At 34.1% G+C, this 19,959-nt stretch overlaps 1 protein-coding gene across 2 annotated transcripts in view; it reads left to right on the top strand.

The window, feature by feature from the left end:
* Window positions 1-19,959, top strand: part of Adamts6 (ADAM metallopeptidase with thrombospondin type 1 motif, 6) — a 282,035-nt gene that overhangs the window by 184,796 nt on the left and 77,280 nt on the right. For both annotated transcript variants that reach the window (XM_005392632.2, XM_013518467.1), the window contains exon 15: window positions 10,113-10,215. In XM_005392632.2, coding sequence (XP_005392689.1) covers window positions 10,113-10,215 — 103 coding nt within the window. The remainder of the gene's footprint in view (window positions 1-10,112; window positions 10,216-19,959) is intronic.

Genomic DNA, 19,959 nt, shown 5'->3' on the forward strand with positions numbered 1-19,959 from the left:
TTTTGCCGCTGAGCTAAATCCCCAGCCCCATGCTGATTATTTTTGGTGTGCAGTTTTATGGAAAAAGATTTTTCAGGAATGTATGTATCATATTAGAGCAAAAACTCTTGTATCTTAAGAAATCTATCCCAAGAGCATGTAATATATAGACTATATTATAGGACAAGGAATTTAATGATAAATCATGAAGAGTGAGTTGATTGGAGGTAAGACTGAGTAATAGAAGCAAGAGTTCAGTATTTTCCAGTTAGCAAAGAATGAATTTACTGTAGGATTATTATAGGACTCTTCTGTCTGTGTTCTTTAAATTAGCTTTTGGGACTTACCCATGACCTGCAGGCTATATGCAGCCCTGGACAGCCAATAATGTGGCCCCCACAATATTGTAAACTTTTAACATTATTTTTAACGATATTTTTCGTGACTTAATTACACAGTGCTAGAGTGTAAACTACATAGGCAACAGAATGTTGTGCATGGGTAGGTGAATGTAGTGCCACATCTGCCTCTTACACCTGCCACAAGTAGTTGAATTTTATCAGGTATCACATGCCTTTGTGCAAATTGAAGAGTAAAAGGCAGCAATTATCAATAACAGTATTTTAATCTACCCACATCTACCTATGTCTGTGAAGACAGGGATTTATTAATATTATGCAGACATGCAAGTTTTCTTTCTTATTGAATTTTTAAACTGAATTTTTTTATTTCACAAAAATAATTTAATAAGTTAAATATTAAAAAGGGAAATTTTGGGCCGGGGATATCGCTCAGCAGCACTAGTCCCTGCCTGGCAAGCAGGAGGTCCTGCATTCTATTCCCAGAACAAAAAAAAGGGAAATTTTGTAACATATATTATACATTTTATATGCAGTCCAAGACAATTTGTCTTCACCCCATGTGGCCCAACAAGCCAAAGGCTGGACATCCATTGTTTAAATGTTCTTTATTTTTTTCTGATAACAGCATGGTATATGTGAGTATATCATGCTCTATCTTAAAGGATTCAAAAGAATGCACTATTCTTTTATCAGACTAGCTTTCTCCCTTAGTGCATATTTTATATTACACAGTACTGTACACATCATACTTAGTCACCCTGTGACTAAAATCTGAAAGTAACTTTAAAATAACTTTTAAATTAGAATCAGTTTGATAGGTAAAGAACTAGAAAACAATTCATAAGCATTTTTTACTTGATCATTTGTGAACCAAGAGATTTGTTGAGTCTCAAATAAGATAATACAAAGAATAAATTCCAATGATCCTGGACGAATTTTCAAGATAATGTAAGTAGTGGAATAAGAAGAGAACTGGGGGGCGCTGGGGATTTAGCTCAGCGGCAAAAGCGCCTGCCTGGCATGCGCAAGGTCGTGAGTTCGGTTCCTGGTACCAGAGAAAACAAAACAAAACAAAACAAAACAAAACAAAAAAAAAAAAGAACTGGGGTAATTTAGTGTCATGAATATTGGAGGCTTGTTTTATACTTTCTAACTTATGCCCAGCCTGTATATTGCAATAGAAAATCTATATTTTATGGCAATTGTGTACATGTGATAGATCCCACTTAAATGCCTTTTAGGACATTGCAACCTTGTTACATATAGCCTGGTGATTTCCCACATAATATAGCAGTACACATTGTCTCATTTCTGTTATTATGTAATCAGTGCTATGGATCATTGCTTAATTATTGTATTTTTACATACAATCAAAAGTATTAATCATAGTGATTAGAGTTTATACTACATTTAAATCACAACTGAAAAATAGAATAAATTAGAAAGTCAGAGGAACAGAAAAACAGTATAAAACTAGGGTAGAATCAGTAACTTAAATATGACCACAAAGTCCTTCTACTTATTGAAGGTGAAGCACAAATTTCCCTCTGAGCTTCATAATCAAATGACCCAAGTAAAGAAGCAAACATTGTCAGTTCTAAAATTCAAGATGTCTTAGAGACATGACAAAAGGAAATACCATATATCCATAATGAAACAGTTTACTATTTCAAAACTTAGATATTCCTCCTGTTTGGAACCATATCCTGGTGGATCATACTGAAACATACAAAGCTAATAGAACTTTTTGCTTAAATTAGAGGCAAAAAAAATTTACAACCAGAAAAAGCCAAGTAGTCTTAAAAAGTAGTGAGCATAAACAATATATCCACATTTTCTCCCTAATATTGATGTTAGCCGGGCATGGTAGTTTACACCTATAATCCTAGCCCTTGGCACACTGAGGCAGGAGGATCACTGTGAGTTTGAGACCAGTGTGAGCTACGTAGCAAATTGAAGGTGGCCTGAACTACATAGTGAGACTCTGTTCCAAAACAAAAAACAAAAAGAACTAATGCTGATTTAATTCCTATCACAGACATTTGACAGGTGTAGGAGTGGTAGGAAGAGATCCCCAGTAGAAGGAATATAGTGTTCTCATTAACTTCTAGTTTCAAAGAACAATCTATAGAGATAGTAGAGAGCTTATAAAGGCAAAATCTGTAATCATTAGATTTAAAAATAGACATAAAAAGGTGTCCACCTGTAAAATTGGTCTGTCACTCTCAATAGCAACATAATCAACCCATTCAGATGCTAGATGCTGAGGCTGATCATTTGTATAGGGTTGTATTGGATGGATGGTTTGTTGCTCACCTCACCATAGGTCACACTAGAAGGTCTTCAAAAGCTGCTGGAAATAAAAATCCTTCCTTCCACCTGCATATGAGGTGCAGAAGACACCTCTGAACCAAAAGACAGTGGCATCTTGGCTCACAAACTTAATTTGTTCTACAGTTTTAAAAAGATGGCCATGTTTGTGTTTGTGTGCAAAAGCTGGCTGCAGTCCCGTTTGTTACCCAATGCAGAGTTTGGAAACAAAAACAAAATTTTATGAGCTGCTTCTGTTTGCAAACCAAATAGTTTGCAAACCAAATAGTTTGCAAACAAAAGCATTTGTGGACCAAAGTACCACTGTAGAAGGTAAAGACAATAGCTATAAACAGGAAAAATTAGTAAGTTTTTCCATCTTGAAGCTACTGAGAAACCAGTAGCATATATTAAAGGAATAAAAGAGAATTGGATAAAGTTAAATCTCGCCATTAAATGAGGAACTATACAGTAATTGACTATTTTGGCATCATGAGACAATCTGACAGACATTGGCTTCTGGAACTTGGATTTGAAGGGCAGAACTTTTATGAAAGTTATAATGCTAACGATTTGGTGATTCAAGAAACAGTTCCCCAGTACAGATATAGAGATAAATAGTGGATTAGGTCCTAACAATTTTGTTTATAAATGTTCAAAGCTTCAAACCAACAAGATTATTTGGGAGGGCCACTGTGAGAATTAAAGGCTCTGATTCTTTGTTCAGTCTTCTGAAAAAAAAGTTTGCTCAGAAGCTTCTCATAAATAGGCTTTTGATTATTATTTGCATGGAATCTCCTCTTTACTAGCATATAAGAATATTACAACTAAATAGACATTCTTGCTTTTCTGAACAATTTTTTATTCCAATCATGTAAAAATATCATTCAGAATGTTATAAGAAGTTAAAAATTAATGTATACATTATAATTTTTTAAATAGCAGAATGGAAAAATTAGTGACGCAAATGAATACCTTACTTGAAAACTTGATCTTTGCAGAGTAATTGTATGGCAGTATTAAGGTTATGAATCAAATTTTATAACAAAGCCTTAATAAGAAATATTAGGGACTATGAAAAGAGCTCTCCTATATTTCTTCTTTGTTTGTTTGTTTGTTTGTTTTTCTTCTGTTGCCAGGAATTGAACTCATGACCTTGCACTTGCCAGGCAGGTGATTCTGCCGCTAAGCTAAATCCCCAGCCCCAGCTCTCCTATATTTCTAAAAGGAATTTCATGGTGCTATTCAATCTTTGTTTTTCTTATCCTATATTATTTGTGACTTGTGTGTATATCATTTGTGACATTCAAGTCAAGTCACAAGTTTATGGAGTAAGAAAAATATACAGATTGATAATAATACTAGAGGAGAACATAACCTCATTATATCTTCACTTTTATGAAGAGGAAAGAAAAAATTTTAAAGTATTCTTTAAATGAGGGAACTGAAGCTCAGCAGTGTGCTTAATACCATGGAAGGGATCTAGTAAGGCAAGAATGCCTGATTATCGGTCTGGTGCTCTTATAATAGGCCCAGCTATTGGGAGGTGGGTGTGGCAAAGTAAGCATCTCTGAAAGAGTTTGGTCACTTTTGACATTGTCTTACTTCCAGTCTAAACTTACCCTGCAGCAGAACCAGATAGCTGAGAACATTCTGAAACTACAGATCTTGCCCCCAGGGAGAGGTGCAGGGTAAGTGATGGCAAGGTACAGAGTTGATCCATTAATTAACAGTGTTAAAACCATGTCCCAGATTACAATGGGGACACAATTATGTGTCAACCAGTTTGTTCTTATAAATATACTTAATATAAGATAAAAATAAGAGGATCAGTATCAGTAATTTTTCTTAGATTAATATGAATTTTATGATGTGCTTTATGTTTTGAGCAATAAGGACTAGCTTTTAAAGCACAGAATAGAACTTGTTTTATTTTGTTCTCAAAAGAGACTTAAAATTACAAAGTATAGGTTTGTTTTAATATTTTGATAGGCTTATAGGAAACAGTTATGCTATGGATAGATGGCATTTTAAATTCAGGCTATCTACAGTCTATAAAGAACTAATTGTAAAAACTTACATAGAAAATTACATTATCAAACACGATAGCTATTCATTTAGGTGAACAAGCACAAATGTGTCCTTTGTCAAGTGCGTGACCTGATAGTCCATTCTTAAATGCATAAATATGTGACTTGATAAACAGAGACAGTGTGCATTTCAAAAGCCTTCGATTGATGAGGTACAACCTAAGAAGAATGTGTTGTTTTCCTGGAAAAGAAGAAATTAAATGTGGGGAGTTTCGAAGCCTGGTCTAGTGTAATAACAGTGGAGCAAAAGTATAGTGATACGAATACAAGAAGGAGAAACAGAATGTGGCAAGATAGTAGAGAAAAAATAGAAGTTTTACTCATTTTGTAATTTTCCCTGAGGCTATAGAAATTGTTGTATCTTCTCAGTCTGTCTATTTCCTTTAGGAACTGGAGAGGAAAACACAAAGAAGGAAAACGAATTTTCCTTCTTAACCCACTTTTCACTTTACCTATAAGACATGATATAGAATTTTCAAAATTTTTTTCATTTGTGGGGCATTTGGGAATGCATTTGTCAGTTGAGGTGCATTGTGCAAATAAGAGAAAGGCACAAAGTGATTTAGGACTTCCCAAGTAATTCTTTCCTTTGGGACAAAACCAGGATTAGAACCCCAGTAGTAGAAATGCCATTGGAGTGCTTTTCAGCAGAAACAGAGATTTCTTTCTATAACAACTTTTATGCCTCATGAATTGTTCTATTTTAAAAATTTATCTACCAATAAAAAATATTAAATGTAATCAAAAGATGTTTCTCAACTACCAGAATGTCTGAAACCATAAGACACTTTATAGACTGTTAACTTTATACAGTTCTCTAAAACAGAATAATGATAAAGATGTTAATATTAATTTTTAAAATTTCTTTGAAAACACTAAGAAGAAGCACCAGGTCCTGAGTTTGATTCCTGGTACTGAAAGTAAAGTAAAGTAGGGGCTGGGGATTTAGCTCAGCGGCAAAAGCACCTTCCTGGCAAGCGTAAGGTCGTGAGTTCGGGCCCTGGTACCAGAAAAAAACCAAAAACCAAAAAAAAAAGAAAGTAAAGTAAAGTAAAGTAAGGGAAAGGGGAAGGCGAAGGGGAAGGGAAGAAAAGAAAGAAGAAGAGAAAAGAAGAGAAAAAGAAAAGGAAAGAAAAAAAGAAAGAAAGAAAGAATTCACTAAGAAGACCAAAAGATGCTGAACGCTCCAGCTTTACACTGGATTTAATGTGGAACTCTACTAGTGTGTGTTTAGGAGAGGATGCTTGATCCATAGTAGCATTAGACTGAAAACCTGTCATGTTTTACATAAAAACACTGTTGCTTATGTCCATTACTTTTTATTACAGTTTCTTCATGGGGTCAACATATATTATCCTTATGTAATTTAAAAACCATTGCTCTTTATGCCCTTTGATTTATCTTGTTTCTAAGAACAGTACCACCCACTCACCTATTTAGAGTAAACTGTGTGGCTCAACATTACCTTAGTGTGATGTTTTGTGCTACTTTGAACATTTAAAAGACTTTTTGAAATAAAAAACCATGCTTTTTAAGCTCCATTTTTCCTAAACAAAACAAAATTAGATTTCTTTGTAATTTTCCTTCAGAAATTACCTTGCTTTTGATCACTTTTATTTTTAAAAACTAGCATATGTTGCTCCTCCTGCACTAATTTTTAATGAACAGGATTTAATGAACATGCCTTTTATTCATGAAAATATTTAAATCAGGAGGAACAGAATACTAGTTGATGTATTGTAGAAAACAGACAAATGTGGGGGAAATCTCTAAGTCTGTCACAATTCTCATAAGCCATTTCATTCTCTATACTATTCTAAAAATGCCCTAGACATACTTCTGCCTGGGAGGCCTTTGCATTTACTGTTTGCCAAAACACTTTTCACAGATGTCTACATAAGCGAAATTTTTAAAAACTTAATATTTTGAAAACTCTGTTTGAATGCCATTTTAGAGATAATGTCTCTGACCATACTATTTTAAACGTTATGCCCATTCTCTTCACTCTATTTACTCTTCTTCATCTCAAAGTAGACTAGGTTCTATGAGAACTTAGTATGTTTCATTTTTTGCTGTAATAACCCCAGGCCTTAGATTGTATCTGATGTATATTAAGCAATTTATAAATGTTTGCTGAATGAAAGATGTTTAATGGCAGTTCTTGTCGCCTCATTTTAAGAGAAGACTAAATTATACCTTTAAATTTAGGAATTAGATTTGTGCAGTGTGATCCAGAAGAAGGAAGGAAAATCACTGGTTTACAAGAAGGCACGTTTTGGCTAAGAGTGAGGGAAAGCTTGCTAGTAATTGCAATACTCTGAAAAGTATTTGATATATTTTTCTGCAGATGTTTATACAGATTATCTGACTACTTTGGGGATAATTGCAGAGGAAGTTTATAGGGCATCTTGGGCAAATTAGATGATGTAGCATCAGTTCTTGAAAAGTATAGCTCTACATTGGCTCAGAAGTTAACAAGTAAGTTCAGCTCTTGTACAAAGCACAACTAGACAAATGTATGAATTACTTGGTTAATACTTTATAAAATGTTGATGTACTCTTTTCTTGTAATAGCCACTCCATAATAGATACTGTGTTAACACCCTAAACCAGGGATTGGCGCTGCTCAGGATAAATTTGACCTGGCACCTACTTTTGAAAATATTTTCATTAGGACACAAACATGACCATTCATTGACAGAGTAAACCTTGAGCTCTCACTGTAGTATTAAGAGCGTTCAGAGAATGCTCGAGTTCAGATGAAGCAGATGTTCCTGTACCTCGAAATTATCATTAAGCAACCTTTCTATATTCTAGTTTGCTATAAATAGAGGTTGTTAATTATAACTATCTCATTAGAGTGTTTAGAGGAATTAAATTGATAATACATCTATGGCTCTTTAAACTTAGTAAGTACTAAATAGCTGTTGTTATTGTTTATGTTTTTATCATGCTGATCCTTGGAGCAATTATCACAAGGAATGAGTAGATCAAAAGTTTTATCCAAGTGCTTCATTAAGCAGTTATATCATCTTTTTTTTAAAATAAGTTTTTACTTCTACTTATGAGAATCACTAGTAGATAGTGAAAAGCAGCGTTTTTGCTGGCTTTTAATGAATAGCCCTCTCTGTCTTAATTTGTTAGTTCAGAACTTTCTTTTGTATGAGTGTTTATATATGAAATATAATTTCTTCTATACAGTTCCTCTCTTCCACATAAAATGGCCCTTTTCCAGCCATTCTTCAGCACATGCTCTTTTTCTTTCTGTCCCCATTTGCTTTACTTCATCTTCCATTCTCCCCAAATCCTTTTCCTTTCTTAACTAGCTCAATTCCTAGAACACTTTGGAACAGTCTCAAGATTTTCTTTCTCAACCAATATTTCCATAATGAATTACATGACACACTGACTTTTTTTTAACTTATATACAGCACTTATTGGCAACCTGTAGGATGTTATCATATTCTATATCTATTGCCTAAAATAGTCTTTGGTTTTTATACTTGCATCTTTTTTCTCCAACTAGATTGAAAGGCATGCTTGGATAAACTTTTAGGTGGTTGGTGCTTTACAAATACTTAAGGCGTAGGTGAAAACTTGTACTTACACTTCAAATTACTTGTGTTTTTAAAAATTGTTTGCTTTAAAAGTAATCATTCTGAATGGCAAAGACTGACAATTTTAGTTCTTATAGGGAATTTTCTGAAAATAGCTAAAAAAAAAAAAAAAAAAGAAAGCATTTTTTAAATCTACATTTCAAAGATTAACAGACCATGAAACAAAAGACCTGGAAAGCATATCTTTCCATCATGATATGCTATGTAGTTTATAGTAGTTATTTTTACTTTTATTAAATGTAAGCAAACAAGGTAATTTGAGAAGAAACATTAAGTTTGGCAATGGGAGTGTCATATTTTAATGTGCTGAAAATACTTTAAAATTCAGGGACCTTAACAGAATATAGATCTGCTGCTACTATTTTCAAAATTGGCAGCTTTGGACTTGAAAAAGTAAGATTTTGAACCGTAGTATATGGAAAGTAATGACAGCCGTGAGAATATTTGCACACTGTAGTCTGTTATTGCACATTTGACAATAACCATTTACAATTGTACTGATTTCAGAAAACTAAACAGAAAATGTAGAGATCCAAGGGAGGATAGTAAAAGAGTCCTCAAGAAGATTTATATGGATACTTAACACAATCTTATTATTCATATTTAAGAATTTTATCTAAGAACATCTTTTATTTTGTATATAAAGGGAATGTTTTCTGGTGTTTCAACGTCAGTAATTTTGTGGCACTTAAGTGCTGCAACAGTTAAGTCAAATTAAGTCATATTGCTCAAATCCTATGAGCTGTTATATTTTCATTTGTTTGCATACTTAGAGGGTGATCCTGTGGTATTTGGAATGTATATCTATATAGATTGGCAAGATTTTATTTCTAAAATTTTCATTTAAAGAAGCTCAAATCTTTATAAACCAATAATCGTTTCTTCACTCTCTCAACATCCTTCCTATCTTCTACCTAAGTGTGTCCAACCCATGGCCCACAGGCCACTTGCTCTCTTTTTTTACTGTTATAATAAAAAAATTAAAATATTGTTACTTATATACATTAATTATGGTGCATATTTCAAATGTGGCTGAAGACAATTCCTCTTTGCTCGGTATGGCCCAGGCAAGACAAAAAATGGGACACACCAGTAACACATATGAATATTGTGTACCAATTTAGTATGTTGATTTCTGTGATGTTAATACATAAAGATGTAAACTTTAACAGTCCATATTCCTGGAATTTGAAGGTGCTTATAATTGCAGCCTAGCATTTCATCCAGTTCATTCCATATTTATAGTCTGGTTTTTGTCAATAAATAACTATAGTAGTAGGGGTCTAAGATACAATTTGAAGTACTGAATGTCATGTTAAAAACATGCCCCTTGATTCCTTAAAGTAAAGATCTGGGAGTACCTGTGGATCTTCAGCCTCAAATATTGTTAACAAAAAGGATTTTGTGTTTTGCTCTCCTTGTCTCTTTGTCTAGTTTGTGTGTGTATTTAGGGATAAGGAGATGCCTGATGAATTGATGAAAAAGTGGACTATGGCATATATCCAAGCATAAAGTTATATGGAAACTAACACTTAGCTTTAATTAAATGGCTGCAGTTATTTTTTCTAAGATTACAATTTAAAGATTTTAATGTGAATACCAATTATAAAACAGTAAAGCAAATATCAGAAACATAGAGAATGAGACAGAGAGCTGATATGATGAAGTTCAGGCAATTTTAATTTTAAGGGTGTTTGTCCCTTAGTTTTGGTATTTTACACCAATCGTACCATTTATCTTGTTTTATTTTTTAGCCATGCCCTTTGGGTTCCCGAGATTTTCGAGAGAAACAGTGTGCAGATTTTGACAATATGCCTTTCCGAGGAAAGTATTATAACTGGAAACCCTATACTGGAGGTAATGTATACCCTGGCCGAGCATTTATGCTTGGAAGCTTTATAAATATAAAATGATATATAAATACATACAAACATAAACATATGTTTCTGCACATACTAGTCAAAATTAGGGTTTGCAAGCCAAAGCAGGAAAGTGTTTATATTATTATAATGGTCAAGTATTTTAGTTTTCCTGTGATAGTTTGTTACAAATTATCAGATTATTTTAAAGCCTAATTCTACTTAACAAGGTAAAAAATTCCTAGAAGGGCTATATGCACATCAAAAACCACATAATATTTGAGAGTTCTGCCTGAGACTTCCTTGGGGTAAATGTAAATTACATTATAATCATTGAATATGTGCAATTAACACCCTTAAATCAAAATATATTGATATAAATCAACGCAAAAGAGAAAAAAGGAAGGTTGAATTCTTTCTTAGTCAAAGGGCAAGAACGTATCTACAGGTGGTTATTCTTTCTCAGACTTAAACATTCTTGGTCTTTAATTTGAACAGGTGTTGAACACTAATTTTCTATAGGCAGATTTTTTTGACTCTGAATATGTATACTAAATTTTGTTGAAATTTTTTTGGAAAAACTGAATGTGCTTTTACAAAGCATTTATTGTTTTTCTTATTTCTTACTTTAAAAGTTATCCAACACAGAGCAATATTAAAAAAATTTTACAATGATAACTATATATCTACTACTAATGATATTCTACCATTAACACTTTATTATACTTCACACGTCTGTTCATCTCTATAGATTTATTAATCCATTCCATATTTTAAGTATTTCAGAGTAAATTGCAGTCATTAATATGTTTTCTTCTAAATATGTCAGCTTGTATCCCATTAACTTTGTTTACTTTTTATTTTGAGGTAAGAGTACATAAAAAGAAATTCACAAACTTTAAGTGCATTTTCCCTGAATTTAGATGAATGCATACACCAGTAAAGCCCTATTGAAATAAAGAGCATTACCGTCACCTCCAAAATTGTCAAAGTCCTTGTCAGTTTAATCTGCTATAACCAGTTATAATAAATTGAGTGTTTTAAAGAACAGTAGCTTACTTCTGCTAGTTTGCTAGTTGGAGGCTAGCAATCTGAGATCAGTGTTCCATTGTGGCTGCATTCTGATATAGACCTTTTCTGGATTGCAAAGTTACCCTTTTTTCATTTATTCTCATATGACAGGAAGAGAGGAAAGAGCAGTTTGGGCACTACATTAGTTAGTCACTTTCCAGTTGGTGGGACAAAACACCGAACATCACAAGTTAAATTCGGAGAGTTTTATTTTGGCTCATGATCTCAGAGGATTCAGTTCATTTCAGAGAGATTACACCATGGTTGGGCTGGGGATTTAGCTCAGTGGCAAAGCGCCTGCCTGGCAAGCACAAGGTTGTGAGTTCGATTCCTGGTACTGGAAGAAAAACAAAACAAACCAACAAAAAAACACACCATGGTTGACTGGCTCCAAGGCAGAAATGGCATGAGGAAAGAGCATGGCAGAGGAAAGCTGCTCGGCTCATGGTGGCCAGGAAATAGAGAGATATGGGAGGAACCAGCAATAATACAGCCTTCGAGGTCACACTGTGTTGAACAGCCTTCCTCTGCCATGCCCCACCTCCTAACAATGCATGAACTCCTGAATTGATTAATGCACTAATTAATCTAGCACCCCATGATCCTATTACCCTCCAAAAGCCTCACCTCTGAACACATGAGACTTTATGGGGACATAATTTGATCTAAACATAGCAAGTTTCCTGATATGAGGGCACAAATCTCATTCATAAAGACCAAACTGTCATGGCCTAATTACTTCTTAGAGGTCCCACCCTCTTACAACATCACACTGAGGGTTAGGATTTCAACATACAAATTTTGAGGGGATGCAACATTCAAGTCATAACAGTCCTCTTTGTAGCTCTTTGCAGTCAGTATCTAGCTATGCTACTGAATTTGTTGATTAATTCTAGGTGTCTTTTGGTGGAGTTTTGGGGGTCTTCCATGTACAGTATCATGTCATGTGTGAACAATGATAATTTCACTTCTTCCTTCCCTATCCAGCTATGCTCCTGAATTTGATTATTAAATCTATAAGCCTTTTGGTGGAGTTTTTGGGGGGTCTTCTATGTAGAGTATCATGTCATCTGCAAATACTGATAATTTCACTTCTTCCTTTCCTATCCTTATTCCTCTTATTCCTCTTATTTCTCTCTCTTGTCTAATTGCTCTGGCTAATATTTCCAGAACTATATTGAATAGGAGTGATGACAGTGGATATCCTTGTCTTGTTTTTTATTTTAAAGTGAAAGCTTTCAATTTTTGACCATTTAGTATAATGTTAGCCTTTGGTTTACCATAGAAGGCTTTGATCAGATTCAGGTAAAGACCATTTATTCCTATTTTCTATAAGGTTTTTATCATGAATGAGTGTTGGACTTTGTCAAAGGCTTATTCTGCATTGATGGAGGTGGTCATATGATTTTTCTCTTTGGCTCTATTCATATGGTGTTTTATATTAATTGGTTTATGTATATTCAACCACCCCTGAATTCCTGGGATGAATCCCACTTGATCATGGTATATAATCTTCTTGATGATTTGTTGTATTCTGTTTGCGAGTATTTTGTTAAGAATTTTTGCATCTATATTCATTAGGGAGATTGACCTACAGTTCTCTTTTTTTGGTTGGGTCTTTCTTTGGTTTTGCTATCAGAATAATGCTTGTTTCCTGGAAGAAGCTGGGGAGAATTCCTTCCCTTTCAATTTCATTAAAGAGCTTGAGAAGAACTGGTGTTAAATCTCTAAATTTCTTGTAGAACTCAGCTGTGAATCCATCAGTACCTGAGTTTTTCTTCATTGGCAAGTTTTTTATTTTATTCCCAATTTCATTGGCTGATAGTGACTTTTTCTGGGAGATTATTTCTGATCTGATTTTTTTGTATTGCCTGATGGAGTTGTTTCTTTACTTCAGTTGTGATCATTTCAGAGATTTCAGGTGTGTGACTTCCAAGTTCTCCTATGTCAGTGTCTCCTGGACTTGTTCTGGGTGGAGTTGACTTCCGAGATTGTATTTTGCTTCTTTGTATTTCATTTTGGATGTTAGAGGGAAAGTGCTGAGCCTCACACTTCCCAGGCAGCTCACCAAAGGTCTCTGGGGACCCTAGTATTCCTGGGTGTCAGACTTATCCCCAGATGGTAGAGGGCAGTGGAGCACCGGCTCTGCGATCCCCATGCAGTTGATGGGGCACACGGCTCAGACCACAACTGCGATAGTGGGGGAATGCTGGCCTTCAGTACCAGGGTCTCCAGGCCATGAATGGGAAACATGTAGGCTCAGCCGTGAACCCAATGATGGCTGGAGAGGAGCCCCCACTCCGGGGTCTGCAGGCAGCTGGTTGAGGGAGCACGGGTCTCACCTGCCAACTGAGATGTCCAAAAAGCTCCTGCTGCCCCTCTGCCACTCCGCAATCCTCAGGCAGATGGAGGAGTGCACATGCAGGCCACACCAGCCACCAAGAGGTCCACAGAGCCACAGGGCTGCCCCTGTGCCGTTCTGCCATCCTGCAGAGCATATGCGCGGGCCTCACCCGCCAACCAAAGGTGTCCGCGGAGCTCGGGCCTCCTCACCAGGCTCTGCAGGCAGCCGGACAGGAGCGCACTGGCCTCACCTACCAACCGAGAGGTCCATAGAGCTCAGGCTGCCCCTATTTAAAAATTTATAATAAATTGCTTTAGGCTTTAGTTACCCTGCTGTGCTGTAGAAAATTGGAGCGAGGTATATAGCTCAGTGGCACAGCACCTGCCTAGCAAACACAGGGTTGTGAGTTTAATTCCTGGTACCAAAAGAAAAAAAAAGAAAAACAGAATTAATTTTTTTATCAGGCTGTGTTTTGATATGTTACACCATCCCTTTTTGTATCTCTTTCTTCCTGTTCTTCCTAGCCTCTAGTAACCAATTTTACCTAATGTGATCAAAGTTTTTCTTCCACAAATGAATGAAAATGTATGACATTTGTTTTTCTGTGCATGGCTTATTTCATTTAACAAAGTATCCTCTAGTTGCATCCATGTTGCTACAAATGACAGAATTTCATCTTTTTATGGCTAAGTTATATTCTATAGTGTATATGTACCAAATTTTAAAAATCCATCTGTTGGTGGAAATCTTAGTTGATTCTGTATCTTGACTACTGTGAATAGTAGTGTAATAAACATGGGTATACAAGTATCTCTTTTGGATATGATGTTTTTATTTCTTTTGGATATAGACCCAGCAGTGGGATTGTTGGTTTATATGGTAGATCTATTTCTTGTTTTTTGAGGAACCTCCATACTGTTTCCCATAATGCCTGTAATAATTTACATTCCCATCAACAGTGTATAAGAGTTGCCTTTTCTCTGTATCATCACCAATTTTTGCTATTTTTTGTGTTTTAGTATTAGCCATCCTAACTGAAGTGAGACAATATCTCAGTGTGATTTTGACTTACACTTTCCTGACAATTAGCAATCTACAGCATTTTTTCATAAACTTGTTGGTCATTTGCATATCTTCCCTTTGGAAATGTGTATGCCAGTCTTTTGCCCATTTTTAACCAGACGTCTTTTGCTGCTGTGTTGAGTTCCTTATAGATTCTGAATATTAATCTTTTGCCAGATGGATCATTTGCAGATATTTTCTCTCATTCTGTATTTTATTTCTTCTTTTATACTGTTAGCTTTGTTGCACAGAAACTTCTGAGCTTGGTATAATACTGTTTATCTAATTTTGTTCTTGTTGCCTGTGCTTTTGAGGACATAGAAAAAAATCTTTGCCTATTCCAATGGCCTGAAGTGTTTCCCCTCTGTTTTCAAAAGAGAACAACTAAAAAGTTATTTTAGTTTCAGGCTTTACACTCAGATCCTTTATCTATTTTAAGTAGATTCTTGCATATAGTGAGAGGCAGGGCCTAATTTCTTTCTTCTGCATATGTATATCTTGTCTTCCCAGCACGATTTACTGAAGAGACTGTCTTTTCTGATACATGTTTTGGCACCTTTGTTGAAAATCAGGTGACTGTAAATACATGGTCAAATTTCTTGATTCTCTATTCTGCTCCATTGGTATGTGTCCATTTTTATGCCAATAGCATACTGTTTTGGTTATTATAGGATTTTTGGTTGTTTATAGGATTTTTTGAAGTCAGGTATTTTGATGCCTCCTTCCTTGTTCTTCTTCAGGATTGTGTTGGCTATTCTAGATCTTATATAATTCTATATCAATTTTTGGATTATAAAAAGTCCTTATGAAGAATGAATTATGAAGAATGGTATTTTGATGGGGATTACACTGACTCTGTAAATTACTTTGGAAAATATTAAAATTTTAGCAATATTCTTCCAATCTATGAACATGAGATGTCTTCACATTTTTTGTGTGTATCCTCTTCAATTTTCTTCATTACTCTTTTATATTTTTAATAGTAGAGATCTTTCATTTCTTCGGTTAACTCTATCCTTAAGTATTATATTTTGGGGAGTTTTGTGAATGTGATTGCCTTTTTTATTTATTTCCTCAAATATGTATTGGTGTATAAACATTCTATTTTATATGTGCTGATTTTGTAACCTGCACTTTTACTGATTTTTAAAAACTAAATTTTAAATGTTTTCTTCTGTACCGAATTTGTTGAAAGTTTTTTTAATCATGAAAGATGTTTTGTTTCTGTTTTTATTTTTGTTTTTGCTTTTCTTTTTAAGCAGAGTCCTGCTATGTCACCCAGGTTGGCTTTTGAACTCACTACGCAACCTAGGTTCGTCTCAAACTCACAGTGATCCTCCTCCCTAGCCTCCCAAGTGTTAGGATTACAGGCATGCAAAAACACTGTGAAAGTATTTTTAATTTTATTATTGTTGTATTTTTTAAAAAGTTTATTAGTAAATATTTGCGGTACATAAATGACTATATTCATTGTGGGGAAGTGGTACAGGTACATAACACATCTCAATTCTTTTTTTAGGGTTTTGAATTTTATTGAATGTTTGTTGTGTATCTATTGAAATGATCATATAGTTTTTGTCATATATGTCATATAGCTAGCTAGCTTGCTAGAGATAGATAGACAGATAGATAGATAGATAGATAGATAGATAGATAGATGGGTAGATCCTGGCATCCCTAAGATAAGTCTCACCTAATCATGATGTATAATCTTTTTATATTCCATGAGTCTTTGTTTCTTAGTATATTATTGAATATTATTCTGTCTCTATTCGTTAGAGTTTTGCTCTTCAGTTTTTACTTTTTATTAGCACATGTTTGCATTACATAATGATTATATTCATTGTGGGACATTGGTACATGTACATAACAAATCTCAATTCTTTTTTCATCCATTTTCCTGCCCCTTTTTCACCCCTCCCTCCATCTCTTCATCCCTTTCTCATTTGAAAAAGGTCTCCTTATTTCCTATTATCTATCTTTTATTTTGCTCTTTATTTATATTTTGAGTTTCTCACGTAAGAGATCATGCAGTATTTAAGCTCGTGTGTTTTATTTATTTAATTTAATATTATGGTCTCAAGATGCATCCATTTTTCTACAAATGACCCAAATTTATCTTTCTTTATGGCATAGTAGTACTCTACTGTGTATAAATACAACATTTTCCTTATTCATGTTTCTGTTGATAGTGTATAGGCTGTTTCCAAGATTTAGCTATTATAAATTGTGCTACTATAAGCATGAGTATTCATATATCACTGTAATATGACTTTAATTCTTTGGGGAGGATAACTAGAAGGAGAATAGCTGGATCAAATAGAATTTCAAGTTTTAATTTTTTGAGGACTCTCCATACTGATTTCCATAGTGTTTGTACTAGTTTACATTCCCTCCACAATCACATAGGGCTGATTTTTCTCTCAACACCATTTCTGGGAAAAATCAGCCTCAACACCATTTGTTATTTTTTGATTTTTTTGACAATAGCCATTCTTTCTGGAGTAATAGGGAATTTCAGTGTTGTTTTAATTTGCATTTCTGTAATGGCCAGATGTTGAACATATTTTCATGTATTTATTGGCCATCTGTACTCCTTCTGAGAAATGTCTTCATTTCACTTGTCCATTTTTTGATTTGATCTTTTTTGGAGCTCTAATTTTTTTGAGTTCTTTGTATATTCTAAATATTAGTCTCCTGTCCAAGGATAGCTAGCAAAAAATTTTTCCATTCTGTAGGCTTTCTTTTCACTCTGTTGGCTGTTTCTTTTACTGTGAAGATTTTTAATTTGGTATTTTTCCATTTGTTGACCTTGGTACTATTTCTTGTGGCATTGTAGTTCTGTTCAGGAAGTCCTTGCCTGTGTCTGTCCCTTTAGTTTTACCTATTTGATCTTCCAACAGATTAGATGTTTCTTTTAATATTTAGTTCTCTGATCTATATTGATTTTAGTTTAGTACATGGTAACAGATATGGGTCTAGACTTACTCTTGTGCATCTGAATAGCTAATTTTCTTAATATCACTTATTGAAGAGCCCATCTTTCCTCTAATACATGTTCTTTCACCTTGTCAAAGGTCAAATACCTCAGTGTACCTAGGGCTATTTCTCCAGCCTCTATTATATACCATTGATTCACATGTCTGCTTTTTGATGCAAGTACCATTCTGTTTTTTATGGGGTTTTTTTATGGTGGTGGTCTATAATTTTCTTTTTGTTCAATAATGTTTTTGTGTAGTTTTTATTTCAGAATATGCTATTTTTGTAGAATGAATTTGACAATCTTCTTTTCAGTTTTGGAATAGCTCGAGATGAATTGGTGTTAGATCTTATTTAGACATTTTATAGAATTTAGTAGGAAAATCATTGGGTTCAGGGTTTTTCTTTGTTAGCATAATTTCTTTAGTTCAATCTCTTTATTCATTATTAGTTCATACAATTCTTCTATGTTGTCATAGTTTACATTTGGTAGGTTTTATTTGTCCAGAAACCTATCTATTTCATTTAGGTTTTCAAATTTTTTGGTATATTGCTGTGCATAGTAATTTCTAGATAGCCTTTTTATTTCTGTGGTGTCAGTTGTAATGCTACTTTTTCATCTCTGATTTTATTAACTCGAGTCATCTCTTTTTCTGCTGTCTAAAAATTTGTTAATTTTGTTTCATTTTTTGAAGACTTCCTTTCATTTTTTTTTATTGTTGCCTTAGTCTCTATTTCATTTGTTTCTCTTCTGATCTTTGTTATTTGTTTCCTTGTACTAATTTTGTTTATTTCCTTCTTGATTCCTTGATTCACACTGTTAGGTTATTTGGAATTTCTCTCTGTTTCTCTGTCTCACTTCTCCTTTGTATTGTAGGGGCTTACTTCTATAAACCTTCCTGTTAGTACTGCTTTTGCCATGTTCCATAGATTTTGGTGTGCTGTGTTTCCATTTTCATTACTTCAAGATTTTTTTAACTTCTGTCTTCATTTCTTCATTGACTCTTGTATTTAAATTTATATTGTTTAGTTTTCATGTATTTATGTGATTTCCAAAGTGTCTCTTGTTATTGATTTTTAGTTTTAGTCAGTGGTTGTCAAATTAGATACATAATGACTTTAATTTCTTTGAATTTATTGAGACTTTTTATGAGCTAGGATAGGATCTATTGTGAAGAACATTCTGTATATTAATGAGAAGAATATATGTCCTGTGACTGTTGGATGAAGTATATGTATAAATGTCTGTTACGTTTACTATAAATGTCTGTTAGGTTTACTTCCTTGATATTTCCATTAACTCATTTGTTTTTGTTTTTGTTGTTAATTTTTTGTGTGGCTCCACTGAGGAAAGAGGTGTGTTGAAATCCCCAACCATTATTGTCTTGGTATCTAGTTCTCCTTTGAGATCTAATAGTGTTTTAATTATGTAATTAGATGCTCTAGTATTGTATGCCTATACATTTATATTTTGCTTTTGCTTTTTATATTTTTATTATTACATGTTTGCAATACATAATGAATGTTTTATTTTTTAAGAGTAGGAAGGATTTATTGAGAGAAAGAAAGTTTCTAAAAGGGACACAAGGGGGCCAGAAAGTAGGTTGCCCTCATAATGAATATTTTAATCATGGGGAGTTGGTACATATACATATGACATCACAGTCCTTTTAACATTCTCTTCCTTTATCCTCCTCCTTTCCCTAGCTCCCCTTTTCACCTACAAAAGGCCTCCCCCCATTTCCTATCATCTATATTTTATTTTGCTCTTTGAATAATTATACTTTGGCATTCTCACATAAGAGAAACCATGTGCTGTTTAACACTGTGTGTTATTTTGTTTGCCATTATGATGTCAAGGTGAATCCATTTTCCTACAGATGACTTAGTTCTCTTTCTTTATAGCTAAGTAGTACTCCATTGTGAATATATATCACATTTTCTTTATGTTCTTCTGTTTGTGGACATACAGGCCATTTCTAAGATTTTGCTATTGTGAGTTGTGCTGCTATATACATTGGTATGCTTGTATCACTGTATTATGATGTCTTTATCTCTTAGGGAAAGTTATCAAGAAGAAATGTAGCTGAATCAAATGAAATTTCTATTTTTAATATTTTGAGGGATATCCATACTGATTTCCATATAGTTGTACTAATTTATATTCTAACCAACGAAGTAGGAGAGTCCCTTTTTCCCATAACCTTGGCAGCATGTTCTCTTGTTTGAGTTAGTGATAATAGCCATTCTTTCTGGAGTAAAATGGAATCTTAGTGATATTTTGAT

Source organism: Chinchilla lanigera, unplaced genomic scaffold (genome assembly GCF_000276665.1).
Source record: "Chinchilla lanigera isolate Chin_1 unplaced genomic scaffold, ChiLan1.0 scaffold00045, whole genome shotgun sequence".
NCBI classification, from domain to species: domain Eukaryota; kingdom Metazoa; phylum Chordata; class Mammalia; order Rodentia; family Chinchillidae; genus Chinchilla; species Chinchilla lanigera.